At 32.8% G+C, this 15845-nt stretch overlaps 2 protein-coding genes across 2 annotated transcripts; both read left to right on the top strand.

The window, feature by feature from the left end:
• Positions 1-6411: 6411 nt before the first annotated feature.
• LOC108813848 (sulfate transporter 3.1) lies at positions 6412-11411 on the top strand. Its single transcript, XM_018586520.2, has 12 exons — positions 6412-6846; positions 7307-7514; positions 8116-8287; positions 8437-8502; positions 8995-9108; positions 9394-9510; positions 9842-9968; positions 10073-10359; positions 10451-10641; positions 10740-10825; positions 10908-10984; positions 11076-11411. Exons 1-12 carry the CDS (start codon positions 6501-6503, stop codon positions 11259-11261), a joined length of 1977 nt encoding a protein of 658 aa, XP_018442022.2. The 5' UTR covers positions 6412-6500; the 3' UTR covers positions 11262-11411.
• Positions 11412-12217: 806 nt separating this feature from the next.
• LOC108805891 (high mobility group B protein 1) lies at positions 12218-13878 on the top strand. Its single transcript, XM_018577878.2, has 8 exons — positions 12218-12372; positions 12494-12573; positions 12788-12910; positions 12994-13051; positions 13122-13166; positions 13232-13312; positions 13397-13465; positions 13578-13878. The coding sequence occupies exons 2-8, from the start codon at positions 12506-12508 to the stop codon at positions 13665-13667; spliced, it is 534 nt and encodes a 177-aa protein (XP_018433380.2). The 5' UTR covers positions 12218-12372; positions 12494-12505; the 3' UTR covers positions 13668-13878.
• The last annotated feature ends 1967 nt before the right edge of the window (positions 13879-15845 follow it).

The raw sequence follows: 15845 nt of genomic DNA on the forward strand, positions 1-15845 counted from the left end.
TTCTAAAAACAATGCATGATTAATGTGTTTTCTTAATATGTGTAAAAACTCCAAAACATACATCTTTATAAAACAGAGGGAGTATAACCGAAGACTACACATCAGATTTAAATTGTTTATTATCAAGACTTGCAGGAACATCAATAAACACAAATAGTGAATCAATACTATTAGTTTATTTATGTACATATCCGGTTGATATTTTTTAACTGCATCCTAATATACGTTTTTTAACCACCACTTTAATTTGTATCCACAATTATCGGTATGTAGTATAAAACAATTATTCTTTTCTTTCGAGTTTATACCAAATACGAATTGTCAACCTATATTACAGTATTATACTAAAACTATGACTGAAATCTGTTACATAATATAAACGAATTATTACTGTGATATTAGTATGTTATTCTGTTATGTTTGCTCCTTTTCTCAGTATACAAACCAAATAACCTTAATGTTATTCAATAATCTTAATTTTTATTTTGAAAATTTCAACATTTTGTTTGATTAATATAACATGTTACTTTATATATATACTAGATTCTGATCTGCTTTTTTAAAGATCGAATATATATTTTTTTAATTTTTTTAAGAAATTTAATTTTTATCATTGTATTTTCTAATAATTATACGGGTCACCAGATCTTTGGATCAACTACGGATGAACCGCATATTAATAAATAAATAAATTAATTTTACTACATAATAATATATTAGTTATGAAAATAAATATATAAAAACCAAAGTTAATTATTATCTAAATTTTTATAAAACATAAAATAATAGTTTGGATATGTACATATTTTATGTTTAAAAACATTTAGAAAATACTTAACTTTAGTTTCTATATTATTATTTTCATTTGACATAAAAATATCAAAAATAGTTTAAATTATTTTTTTCATTTTTTAACAAGTTAAGATTTATGACATCTAGCAAAAAATATTAAGATTTAAAAATTCATAAATATTTATCTATTGGTTTAACCAGTGCTTCAGCCGGTAACCGGGTTCTGGATTTAGCGATTTTCGCAGATTTTCGCAGATTTTCTTGGGGTTTTTAATATTTTTTTTTTCCACAAAACCCAAATCGAATTTATCTTGATTCATCGGATTTACCGGTTCAATCGTAGGTCAGGATTGGTTTCAAAATACTGAGAATGAGACTTTGATTTTCAGGTCGATTCAGATTTGAGATTTAAAATTATATGTTGCAAACTTTAGGAATGAATTTTAAAAATAATCTCTGAAATAAATATGAAACAAGTGTATAATTATGCAATTTGACATATTTAATATAATTACCAAAATTAAATTAAATTAAATTAATATTAATTAAAAATATAATAAAACAAAAATATACCCGCCCTTTCAAAGACGGATCAGAATCTAGTATTCTGCTTAAAATGAAACACCAAGAAAGACTTCATCAAAGAACTTGTGAGAATCCTTCAGGACATCTATGAATTATCTTGTTGTTTTCATCTATTTCCTTTAACGACAATTATCGTAAAGACAACTATTTAGTCGACTCCTTTGCAAAGAAGGTACTTCATGTTTTCTTTTCTTTGTACTCCTTTCTTATTAATGAAGATGCAGTTCAAAAAGAGATAACATCAGGTCCGGTCCTCAATCTAGACAAGATATACTTAGGCTTGCAATCTTGGAAATTCTATATATTTTCATCTTAATGATTCGGTTCTGCTAAGTGCTTTGTTTTCCTTAAATCACTGATGATCCGATCCTAATTGTTGCAAGGCTTGTGGCCATAAACATTTTCAGGACCGGTCTTGGAAACATCATCAACCCATCAAGTCAGAGTTTTCTTTTGACCAAAACCCATCAACTCAATGTTTTTTTTTTGAAAAAAAGGGTAACTCAATGTTCTGGACAGATTTACTTTAATATTTGATTGAAGCCAGACACCAAACGATACAACTCACTGAACAATCGATATTAATATACATTACTAATAGAAACCGTCATCTAACTTCTTACTAGAGACAAATGTCTATGACTATTAGCAAATGTTTTGAAGTCTAATTACTGAAGTGAATCGTTTATAAGCAAAATTTAGGCACAGCGTATATATGTTTATTCCATTTCGCGGTTGTACATGAGATTTCTCTTTTTTTTTTGTTCAACGGTACATGAGATTTCTCATATACAAGTTTAAGCGTGAAACAGAAGCCACGGTAAGTGGAGGATAGATGAGTTGAGATGATCCATCGTTTTCAGTGAGAATTAAAATAATAGAATAAAATACTACTCCACGTACATATTAGTGGGAGAAAAAACAGTAAACAAAAAGAAGAGTATGCCAGATGTCAAGATCTTTGTGGTGAGAAAAACTTCCGTTTGAGGCAGATGCACCTGTGGCTGCGATTCGAGCCGCGTCAAATATCGCATGTTTATATTCCGGGTCAATAACCGTTACTCCTTAATTTGACCAGAGTCTTTCTGGCTCATTATTCTAAGAACTAAATCTATGGTCTTTTTTTTATTAAGCGGTAACTAGTTTAGTCACACGATTAAATAATGATCTCGACTTATTTGTAAGAGCTAAGACCACTTTGATGTTTGTATTTTATGATAACAGATTTAGTTATTTCACGTGTTTAATCTTCAAGCATACGTGCATATTAAATTAAATTTCCTAATCAATACTATTAAAACAGAAACATATTTTATCTACTTACAAATGGTGTAAATTGGACAATAACATTTATTTAATTTCCTATTTTTTTCTTACACCTAACTTAGTTATTATTAAATATGTATCATATATAATATATTATTTAAATATTTCAAAATAAGATATCTTAAAAGATATTGTTAAGTATCTTTTTCTAAGATGTATTTTAATAATATTTTAATATACTTTTATTTAAAATGTCATATAATTTTTAATATTTTTTCAATAATAAATTCATAATTAATATTTACTATAATTATAAGAGAATATTAATTATTTTATTAGTAGAATAAGAAATAAGATTCCTATTATACTTATATTCATAATTAAATTAATACACCAATTAATAAATATAAAGTAACTTAATCCATTTATTAAATATTTTATAAAATTATATCCATGTAATTCTAACATAACTAACTATACTTTAAAAGCAATTTACTTTATAGAATTGAATATGTATAATTGTTTTAGTTTTCAGTACATCAATGTTTGAATAAAAATTGATCCCACGCTTTTAGAGTAATTGTTCACTATATTTAAGTAACTAATCAATTATATTTTATTTATTAATATAAAATAAAAATATATGTCTAATAATTCGTATATGTAACTGTACTTTAATATTGATGCAAAAAATAAATTCTTCAAAACCATCATCAACTACATATAATATAATTTTCTAAATAGATTATTAAAATAACATAAATACATATATATGTATTTGATAAAATGAATATAAATAGTTAGCTACTATTAATATTTAATGATATGATGGAACATGTTATTAATGATATTTTATGAGATATTTTTACGGGTTATTTCAACAAACATGTAAAATACTTATTAAATATAAAACTAACTGAACAAAAAATAAAACACACTTTAAGTTAGGATTAGACGTTGAGGTACCGTTGGGATACATATTAGATATTTTGAATTTGGTTCTAACTTATATCACATTCAAAATTTCATTCTGGTAAATTTATAATTATTGACCGAGTTCGGATATTACACATTAGTTTTGGTTCTAATTTGTATTACATTTTAAAAGTTAACAGAAATAAGAAATAAATATTTATTTTTATAGAATTGAATATTTAAGGTACTTTAAAAAATACATATTTTAGATATCATTTGAAAATAAATATAGAATAAAATATTTGTAGTACATATATTTATGTTTCAAATATTTATATTTATGATTATTTTGGATATTCATATCATTTTGAGATTTTTTTGGGTTTTTTTTTTGTTATATGTCAGAGTTCTATTAATAACATTTCGGGTTTGGACATGTTTTGTACCATTCTATAAAACCTACACCGATATTTCTTATGTTTCGAATTGGGTATGGATTGAGTTGTTGTTTGAATTTAGTTCAGATTGGGGTTAGGGATTTTGTTTTCACCTACTTTAAATAAAGAGAAAATATAATTATATGAAGTTTTGAAGAAGAAGAAATATTACTCGCTTTAAAAGTGGCGGATCAAAATGTAAATATCTATTTGGTACATACAAGTCAGATACAAATATGGAGCTAGGGATATTCGGTAGGTACGAAGTTATACAAAACTTATTCAATTAATAAACAACTAAGGTAAACTTATCGTTTACCACGTGTCCATCCAGCTGTTATATTGCATAATTCATCTTCTGACTAAGAAACGTAAACGCATTACCAGTTTCGATCAATTAGGCAAAGCTTTTTAATCAAGGGTAAATCTACTATGTGTTTTATTATGTAATATGTTTATCTCACACTGGGTTTAGTAATGTATTAGGGTTTAATATCTCCAAATCAAAGTATGAAGCAGAAGCTTTTGTTTTTGGTCAAATTTTGATTAATTTATATTTGGAACGGTTATTCCAAAGAGATTGCTGAAGCAATGTGGAGTTTCATGCGTAAAGTGTACAACCGTTACTAAAACTCACCAGTTAGTTAGAAACTATCCTTATATATATATATATATATACTATCCTTATATATATATATATATATATATATATATGTAAGAAGCAAAGTAAGAACAAACAGTAAATTAATGACAGTGTAAAACGATAAATAAGTATAATAACACCGATAAAAGTATTGTGACCATTTATTGTTGATAAAGCGTCATCCTCAACTCCTAACGTTAGGCACGTTTACGATAACTTTTTGAAAAATATCCCACAACGCAAAACCTTACGAGAAAGCACCTTACATGAGCATTTGGAAATTTATAACTATCAAACATAATATAAAATATAGTTTCAAAGTTAGGAAAAAGGTAAGCTATGTGAAGAAACTAACCACATCTAGGGAGAGCCATAGATTATAAAGGGGGTAGAATGGGAATTCAAGAAAAAATGATTGGGAGTGGATTGGAAACGTAAGCTTTCTGGCTTTTGCATCTTCTCTTTTGCATCCCTAAATCGGTGCTTTATATCCATCTTCCAACTCATTCTTTTTTTTTTATGAAAAATAATTAACCTGGTTGAATTCAATTCAGGGGAATTGCAAATCCACAGATGGATTTCTTTTTTAGGGCATTCAAATGTGTCTTATAGCATGAACCATATATTCAAGTTAAATGAACATAACAATATGACTTAGTTTCGCATAGTAGAAAAATCGAACCTGAAACGTGTTCTTCCATCCACTACCACTTGATTATAAAACCTGTTTTTACTCAGTTGATGTCTAATGTCAAATATTTATATCATGAATGATATATTTGTAGTAGATCCTACACATTCTCTAGATTAGTTACTATAAGAAAAAAAAACCACGAGCGAGTTACCTGGTTTCACTGAGTGATCTATTCCTAGAGATGTTAAATGGGTTTCCATTTGCAGTGTTTTAATGAATTTCTCAAAAAAATAAATATTCGTTTAGACCCATTTAACTTAATAGGTTTTAAAAGGATAGTTTTTGTTAATGTTCATTTAATAAATGAAATTCTACTTAAAATTAGTGGGGACCTATTAACTCATTCAATTTAATTTAATTAATTACTTATCTTTGTGAAAAATGTGATTATGTGGTTTCGATGGGAAAACTCGATTTTACGATTTTAGTGGACAAATTCAGTTTTGCGGTTTTGGTGGGAAACTCGATTTTTACAGTTTTGGCGGAAAACTCGATTTTCAGTTTTTGGCAAGAAGACTCAATTTTACGGTTTTGGTGGAAAACTCGATTTTACGGTTTTGATGGTAAAATTCGATTTTACGATTTTAATAGAAAAACTTGATTTTACGGTTTTGGGAGAAAAACTCGGTTTTTCAGTTTTGGCAAGAAAACTCGATTTTACGATTTTGACGAAAATACATAATTTTACGGTTTTACCAGGATAATTTGATTTGCGTTTATATAATAAAAATCAGTTAAGTATTTTTATTTATTTCGTTTAATTTTTTTTGTTACGAGAGTATAAAGTTAAAATAATTAAAAACTAAATCAATAATAGTTTAAATAGATCTAAATGAGTACATTTAAATTTCTCCGGTTTTAAATGGGTATCCCTAGTAGACCTATTTTTAAATAGATCTAAGTGAATATGGATCCTAAAAGAGATAGGTCTTTGTTGGGGTGGGTTTAAATGGGGTTGGTTTTACCATTTTAACATTCTTGTATATTCCTATATATAATAGATTTAATGCTTTTTGTATATTAATTTATTTACTCACCCCCACTATGCTCAAACTCCTATAAAAAAGAGAAACCTCCTTGGCCATTGTCCTCATTCCTCAACTTCCAGCGCCAAACATAAAATCAAAAACTAACCGTCATAAACCAAACCAACCTGAGAGGTCTTCAGATGGGAACGGAGGACAGCACATTCCCTCAAGGATCGGATGAGCCACACCACCGCCACCATGCGGTGGAGGCTCCGGAGCCTCAGCCGTTCTTGAAGTCACTTCAGTACTCAGTGAAGGAAACTCTGTTTCCAGACGATCCTTTCAGACAATTCAAGAACCAGAAGACATCAAGAAAACTTGTACTAGGTCTCAAATACTTCTTGCCAATATTAGAATGGGCTCCACGCTACAATTTCAAGCTCTTTAAATCGGATCTCATTGCTGGAATCACCATTGCTAGCCTCGCCATTCCTCAGGGCATCAGTTACGCTAAACTAGCTAACTTGCCTCCCATTCTTGGCCTTTGTAAGCGTTATATCCTTTTCCTATTAGTCAGCCTTTTGGGTTAATAATTTATTTCATTTAGAACTATTATTTTAAGTTAAAAAAATACCACTTGTACACCATGTCTCTCGGCGTGAGTGAAGTAAACCAAGAGGCTTCCAAGAATCACTGAGGTCAAAGGAGCCATCGCAGCTACCCAAAAGAAGTTTTTCGTCAAAAAAAAAAACTATTATTTTAAGAACATGAGAACAATACGGCAGCCTCACTTCCAGATATTTTTAATTTTGTCGCCAACTCAAATATACTAAATCAAGAGAGAAAATGTTTCAACATCTAAACATATCAAACTGTTATCTAGAGAAGGCAATAATTATACAATGAAACTCTTTATTTTTGATTAAAAATCAAAGGTCTTTTTTTTTTGAACAAATCAAAGGTCTAATTATTATTGTTACTGTTGTTTTGTTTGTTTTTGTTGTAGACTCGAGTTTTGTTCCACCATTGGTGTACGCTGTGCTGGGGAGTTCAAAGGATTTGGCGGTGGGAACGGTGGCGGTTGGATCTTTGCTGACAGGTGCGATGCTGAGCAAAGAAGTTGACGCTGAGAAAGATCCGAAGCTCTACCTTCATCTTGCTTTCACTGCCACGTTTTTCGCAGGCGTTCTCGAAGCCTCCCTCGGCATTTTCAGGTTCTTATTTTAATCTATTTATATGATTTTACTTGAAACTAGCCTACCTGGATTTAGAATTGTAAGTTATACTTCGGATTCAAGCATGTGGACCAAAGATTCCGACATAAAAAAAGTTCATACCAGAGTAAATGTTATTTACCAATTAGTCTTTTCTTTTTTACCTGTTAGCTATACTCTTTTTTTTGTTTACTTTTCTGAAAGTAAACAGAAAACACAATAAATAATATAGAAAACACTAGGCCATGAGTGAAACTTCCACTGCGAGTTAAGTCACGTGAACTTGATATAGTAACTCCACAGGCAGAGTGGTATGATCGGTTTGATATATTAATTATAAAAAAGGTTGATCTTTATCCGGAGAGAGAAAATGTGAGTGCCCAGGTGAATATGCGCCGGCCGGTGAACACCTTATACCACCAGATCACAGACATGTGGTTATATATAATTGATATATTAATTATATACACGTATATATTGGTAGGTAGAAGATTTTAGAGGGCACTAAATGAAGCTGGCGAGTTCGGTGTTAGTGATTTAATCATGTTAAAAGTCATTAGTGATACACATTTAAGGTAAAAGAGACTTATGAATTTTGTAGGTTAGGGTTCATAGTGGATTTTCTATCGCATGCAACGATAGTGGGATTCATGGGAGGGGCAGCGACGGTGGTGAGTCTGCAACAGCTTAAGGGTATTTTTGGACTTAAACATTTCACAGATGCCACTGATGTTATCTCTGTCATGCGTTCAGTCTTCTCTCAGACTCACCAGGTCTGTCTCTTTTCCGTTATTCCTTTTATTAGTTCTTCACTAATACATCCAAAATATCATTCCCAATGACAATTATTATTCTCCTAGTTAAATTAATAATTGTATTTAGACAATAAACATGTGTTTCTGTTTGTTTATTTGTTGTGTAGTGGAGATGGGAGAGTGGCGTTCTCGGCTGTTGTTTCCTTTTCTTCCTTCTTTCCACCAGATATTTCGTAAGAATATTTACTTTCACATAATCTTTTTCTTTCAAAGAATATAGTATTCCCTCTGTTTCATAATAAGTGTCACTATGAGCTCATTTTCTTGTTACACAAAGAGTGTCACTTTACAATTCCAATGTAAATTATACTAACTTTCAGCTGAAAATTAATTGCAAACTGCATTGATTTTATAAATAATTTTATTTATCTAAAATACTATTGGTCAAAGAGGTATAATTAATTACAATTTATATATATTTCAACAAATTTCTTAATCTGTGTGAAAAATGTCACGAAAAATGTCACAACGACACTCTTTAAGAAACGGAGGGAGTATAAGACAAATTAAAACGATGAAGTGTAATTAATCATACAATAGAAACGTAATTAGTTAATAAGTTTTCTAATTTCCCTTTTCTTTCTGACACCATTTAATTAGCTAGCTTTTTTCGTAACAGCTTAATTAGCTAGCTAATATGTTTAAATGACGTATTGATGATACAGAGCACAAAGAAACCAAAATTCTTTTGGGTAGCTGCGATGGCTCCTTTGACCTCAGTGATTCTTGGAAGCCTCTTGGTTTACTTCACTCACGCCGAGAGACATGGTGTACAAGTGGTATTTTTTCAATCTCTATCTTACAATAATAAAAAATAAATTCAACTAAAACCAAGTGTGTATTCATTTCACTGAAATCTACAAAGTTAGTATACATGCATTTCACCAAATCTAAAAAGGGAAATGTTAGGTAGAATATTGTGGTTAGAAAAGATACAACAAGCAAGACGTTATAAGTTTATAAATGATTGTGGGGAAAGAAGTGGGCCCATGGGCATTTTTAAATCTTTCTTTTGTCCGAAATGGAGAGAATAATAGAGTAAAATAAGGTGTATGATTGTGCAGATAGGGGACCTGAAGAAAGGGTTGAACCCACTCTCTGTGTCTGATCTTGTCTTCACTTCGCCTTACATGTCAACAGCTCTCAAAACTGGCCTCATCACTGGGATCATAGCTCTTGCAGTAAGTCATACTCCCAGTTACACCCTTTTATTCTAATTTTCCCAAACTGGGAAATACCGAATATGCAGATTATATATGGAACTAGAGACTAACGTTATAACAAATTCGAGAAACCTATATGCAACTCATAGTAAGCAAAATTTTTTTTGAGTATCAGGAAGTTCCGGCCGAAACCCGTAATCCCTTTAAACCCGAAATCACAACACACCACGTTAAATTAATTTCTTCCCTGCGGTCTCAAAATTGCTTACATAGTAAACAATTTTGAGACTGAAAAATGAAAAATCAAAATCAAAATGTAGTATTAAGTAAAATTCATGTCTAAATGTAGGAAGGGATCGCTGTGGGAAGGAGCTTTGCCATGTTCAAGAACTACAACATAGACGGTAACAAAGAAATGATAGCGTTTGGAATGATGAATATCGTTGGTTCCTTCACATCTTGTTACCTCACAACTGGTACGTACACATACTCACATATATATGGCTTCTATGTTATATCACATTAACTTTGTCTAATATGAAAACTAATTTTCTTTATTATCTATGACGTACCACACCAGGACCGTTTTCAAGATCGGCCGTGAACTTCAATGCGGGTTGCAAGACTGCGGTGTCGAACATAATAATGGCCATTGCGGTTATGTTCACATTGCTCTTCCTCACGCCGTTTTTCTACTACACGCCCCTCGTCGTCCTCTCCTCCATCATCATGGTCGCAATGCTCGGACTCATCGACTACCAAGCAGCCATTCATCTTTGGAAGGTTGACAAATTTGATTTCCTCGTCTGCATGAGTGCCTACTTTGGGGTCGTGTTTGGTAGTGTCGAGATCGGACTTGTTGTCGCAGTAAGTGCCTACACTTCAGATTTTTTTTGTATATTCTTATAAGAAAGTGATTTTTGTATGCATTTTAAAATGTGATTTTTTGGTGATGAAGGTGGTGATATCGATAGCAAGGTTGCTGCTATTCGTGTCTAGACCGAGGACTGCGGTGAAGGGAAACATACCAAACACCATGATCTATAGGAACACTGACCAGTATCCTTACTCAAGAATTGTTCCTAGTCTTCTCATCCTGGAGATTGATGCTCCCATCTACTTTGCCAACGCTGGTTACTTGCGTGAGAGGTAACCTAGACCCTAATTCATATATTATATATAAATGTCAAAGATGGAGGATTGGTCATGAATTATGTCTTACCCATTTATATATTTATCGGTAACAGAATCACAAGGTGGATCGATGAAGAGGAAGACAGGATCAAAGCATCAGGAGAGAGTAGTTTACAATATGTTATACTCGATATGTCAGGTAATTATTGTCTTAATTTTCTGACATTATTGTCATGTTTTCGATCAAGGCTTATTTTGTGTGTGTGCTTTGAACAAAACAGCTGTTGGTAATATCGACACGAGTGGTATCAGCATGATGGAGGAAATTAAGAAAATCATGGACAGGAGAGCGTTAAAGGTAACGTAGTACATCATCCTATATATAATACTTCTATAGGATATGTTACCAGTTAATTTCTTGACGTTATTATTCTTTTTTTAATCATCAGTTAGTATTGGCAAATCCAAAAGGAGAGGTCGTGAAGAAACTAACAAGATCCAAATTCATCGATGACAATTTGGGCAAAGAGTGGATGTTCTTAACAGTTGGAGAAGCCGTGGAAGCGTGTAGTTTCATGCTTCACACGTCAAAAACCGAACCGGCCGCCAAAGAAGAACCTTGGAACAATGTTTAGCAGCCTTTTTTAAGACTTTTCATTCGGTTGACCCTTCTCGTTATGGAATAGTATGATGTAATCTCAGATATAAGGAAAATATATAAGAAAAACGCATTATGTATAGCATGGCTGTTAAATTATTATAGATAGGCTTGTTCGTTTTCGTTGTCGCTGCGACTTCCGACCGCAACAATCAATATTATTTGTTTTGCATGTTCCATCGCTAGTTACGGTTCACAGAAAACATAGTATTGAATCCTTTAAAACTCTTAACGAAATGAAATAACGACTTTCGAGCTGGCTCACAACAACAAAACAAACAATAAACTGCAATATGTGACCGGTCGCAGTCGCACTAACATGCAAACGTAGTTTATTGGCTTGTGTTTTTTTTTTGTTTTAGTTTTCTTTGTATAGGTCTTTTGTAGTAATCGTTTATGACTTTCTTGTTTAGTTTTACTGGCTTGTGATCGATATCGCTGGCTTTTTATCTGGAAGGGTGTTGAGTCTGTTGACTGACCATTGCTGGTTTAGCGTTCTGACTCATCTTGATAATCAGCCCAGCTTATATATTAGCTTTGTTGTGGTTGGTTCTTTTTTACAATCTGGTTGTGGTTCATTTTACAGTTTTCATTTTGTATCAGCTTTGTTGGAGTCGCTCATCTTAAAAATTTGGGGTTTAATTTTAATTTTTTTTTGTCAAGAACTAGCCCATCCTTTAATTAGCTTCCAGAACTATGCCCAAAACCAACTCTTGGAATAAAGTTTTGGCCCATACAAGACCCGCACGTGACTTGTGTCGTATCCCCTTACGTATATCAAATTTGATCCCATCATCTTTTGGCGGCAACCGTTTCATCGCAACCGTTCAAACCAACAGCTTCCTTCACTACTCTCATCTTTACCGGCTATAGCAGGTAAACGCACCTGAGATTTACTTGGACTCTTCCTTTTATCAACCGGGAAAAAGCCAGTCCTAGGTTGAACAGGTAACCGGTAACAAGCATCTCTTTCTAACTCACGCTCATCCTTTGCTCTCTCCGATCGTCTTTACCTTTTGATCCTTCTTCTTCTTCTTCTTCTCCGCTAGGTTTCTCTCAAACGAACAGATCCTCCATTCGTCTCAAAGGTAGTGGCTTTTCTCTATTGCTTCTGATAAAGTTGGCTCCTTTTCTCTGTATAGAGTAGTGTGTATCTGTTCCATGTTGAGATTTTGCAAAGAAATTGATTTGAGTTCATTGGTTCAACAGTTACCTTGTGCGATGAAGACAGCAAAGGGGAAAGGTAAAGCTAAGACCACTAAGGAAGCCTTGAAGCCAGTTGATGACAGGTCAAATCCATTACCTCTCTGTGAAACATGTTCTGTAATAAACGACAGATTATGGGTGTTGAGAAAAAGGTTTTGTCTTTAGTATCTTTCCGAATCAGGGTTAGCTTTAGCTGTTTTGAAAGAGCAGGAGATACACCATGCTTGGAGGTGTTGTTGACTTTCTTAGCTAAAGTATAAAACTAAAAAGCTTTGGATTCTGTTTTTTGATGTTCAGAAAGGTGGGGAAGAGGAAGGCACCGGCTGAGAAGCCTAGCAAGAGGGAGACTCGTAAAGAGAAGAAGGCCAAGAAGGACCCCAACAAACCCAAGAGAGCTCCTAGTGCCTTCTTTGTCTTCTTGTAAGTATCCTTGGATGTTGAAACTTTCTACTGGTTGTTGTTTATGTTCTTCAGTTAACTGTGGTTGGTTTATTTGATTTCAGAGAAGATTTTAGGCAAACGTTCAAGAAAGAGAATCCAGATGTGAAGGCTGTCTCTGCTGTAAGTGAAGGTTTTGTCCAAGTTTTTCTATATTAGGATGAAGTCTTACCTTTTTCTTTTCATTGTGAAGGTTGGGAAAGCAGGAGGGCAGAAATGGAAGTCAATGTCTCAGGCTGTAAGTGTTCAACTTCTAATATGACATTTGACATTAGTTTTTTCAAATCTTCTTTCTTTTTGAAGGAAAAAGCCCCATATGAAGAGAAAGCTGCAAAGAGGAAAGCTGAATACGAAAAGCTCATGGATGCGTACAACAAAAGCATGGTAATAGCCCTCATATATTATATTAAAAGGCTTATTTTTTGTGACTTACAGTCTTGACTTTCTCTTGCAATGGGTGGGATGCAGGAGGAAGGGAGTGATGAATCTGAAAATTCTTTATCAGAAGTGAATGATGAAGATGAAGCTAGTGAAGAGGTAGGGAATTCCTATAAATAATGCAGAGTTTGTTCATGATCTAGTCAGTTTGTTTTGTTGTGAGGTTTTTAGGTTTCTGAAGAATATGTTTTGGTTTTATGTTTCTCTGCAGGAAGAGAAGGTAGAGAAGGGAAAGGCAGGTGAGGATGACGAAGATGATGATGACGATGATGAAGATGACGAGGACGATGAAGAAGACTAAACTGGAGATAGAGATCAGAGTTTGGATCTCGAGGATAACTACAGGTTCAAAAGGCAGAAGTAAGTATATTTTGTATTTTGTGTGTTGACAACTATAGATCGAAATGGTGTGTTGTGCTTTTTTTTTTTCTTTTCCTAAGAAAGCCAAACAGTTTCTTAGCGGTTCATGTAAGTTTATTTCAGCTTTCTATCCACAACGTACACTGTACCAATACCGGCTTTAGTGATCACCCAAACCAAGATATGACTACAATGCATCTTGCTGAAAGTCCCAAGTAATTTTGTCAAAACTTTACTGAATACACAAATCGTTTCTCAAACATGAACTAGCAAAAGTCTAAAAAAAGGTAGATCAAATGTAAAAAGAACCATGATTCATCAACTAGCAAATGAATTCTTTAACTTTATGAGAGAACCAGCTTATCTCTTTTATAGCTTTTATTAGAAAATCATATCAAAGGACATAATGTACAAGACAAAGCATGAAATGCCAACAAAGAAAGTAGGGGTGGGCAAAAAACCCAAACTGAACCGAACCAACCAAACCGAAGTTAAATCGAATCAAACTAAACCGTGCTCTTTATGTAATCTAATTGGTTTATATTTTATTCAACCCGAACGGTTTGGTTTGGGTTTAAACTGAACCAAACCAAACCAAACCGATAATCCAATATATATATAGTAAAAATATATATGATATATATATGTATTAACATATTGTAAATTTTAGTTAAAGTTTCGTTTTTCATTTTTTCATAACTTCCATATCTTTAAAAAAAATATAAATACGATTCAAATAATACTATTATATATAAAATCATGTAACATAAGTTTTTATATTCTCACTCTATCATTTATGAGTTGATTATTTTTTTAATAAAAGTATAAAATTGATGCCTTCATATTTTATAACCAATCCGAACTACACCGAACCAAACTAAACCATAATAATGTAAACCGAACTAAATCTAAACCAAACCGAATTAAACCGAACCTAATTAAACCCAAACCGAATCCAAACCAAAACTACTTTGGTTTTAATTGGTTTGAGTTTTATAAAACCCAAATTACTCAAACCAAACCGAACCCAAACCGAACCCGAAATGCCCACCCCTAAAAGAAAGCAACATAAACTAGACTTCTTTAAAAGATCAAAGAAACCAGTCTTCATCAATCTACCTTCCTCACTCACTCAAGCTTAGGTGTTCTCTCTGATAAGTCTCTGGCTGACCAATCAATCAAATCACATAGCACAACAATAGAACTGGTCTCAACATGTAATGAGAAGTTCCATTCTTATAACCACAGCCTAATAAAACAAAACGATAATTTTACTAAACAGTTTTGTGGGTTCTTTGTTTTCTATAAGATAAGTGATTGATCTCAACAAAGGTTTTGTGATACGTAACATACGTTGATTGATTTTTTGTGACTGCCTTGCAGGCCAATAATAATGTAGGCGGTTTGCTGGTGTAGTCCCTTGATGTTTATGCCCTAAGAGATGAGACTAAGAAAGAGTAGGTACTAGGTATCTAAATCATGTAATCAAAACATACTTGGGAGTGTGATTCGTAACACTGGTTCATATTACAAGATCGTTGATTCTCATGTCTTTCGCCTTCAACAAACTAAACAAACACAACTCAGCCCACAAACAAATAAAGAACACAGATAGCATTCTGAATCACCAAAAATAAAGAAACAGGTTAAAATACAAAAGATTTACAAACAAACAAAAAAAAAAGATTGAATTCTGAGTACCAAGATGTCTGACTTATGTTGGCTTGTTGTGGAGGACGTGACGTGAGAGACAAACTCTAATAATCTAATGCGGCTTACTCACTTTGTTTGCTATTCGTTGCCTAGGTTCAAAGACCCGTCCTTCATTAGCTTGATGCTTAGGCTATTGAATCTACCTCTCGAGTAATGACGAGAAGCCTTTCTCCAATCCGTTCCTGTTTTCATCATTGCCGCAAACTCTTCCTAGCTTATTCTCCCATCCTAATGTCAATAATCCATGTCAGGCATAACCAGAAGGAACATCATCTTTTTACACTTCACTATAGCTCTAAAGGTGTTCTATTGAACGACATGATAAGTGAACTCTCTACACAAAAGCTTATGGGGACCGCTTACACAACAGAAAATAGGGAGAAAAAGTGACTAAAGCTACTACATG

The sequence above is a fragment of the Raphanus sativus genome, chromosome 6 (assembly GCF_000801105.2).
Source record: "Raphanus sativus cultivar WK10039 chromosome 6, ASM80110v3, whole genome shotgun sequence".
Lineage (NCBI taxonomy): Eukaryota > Viridiplantae > Streptophyta > Magnoliopsida > Brassicales > Brassicaceae > Raphanus > Raphanus sativus.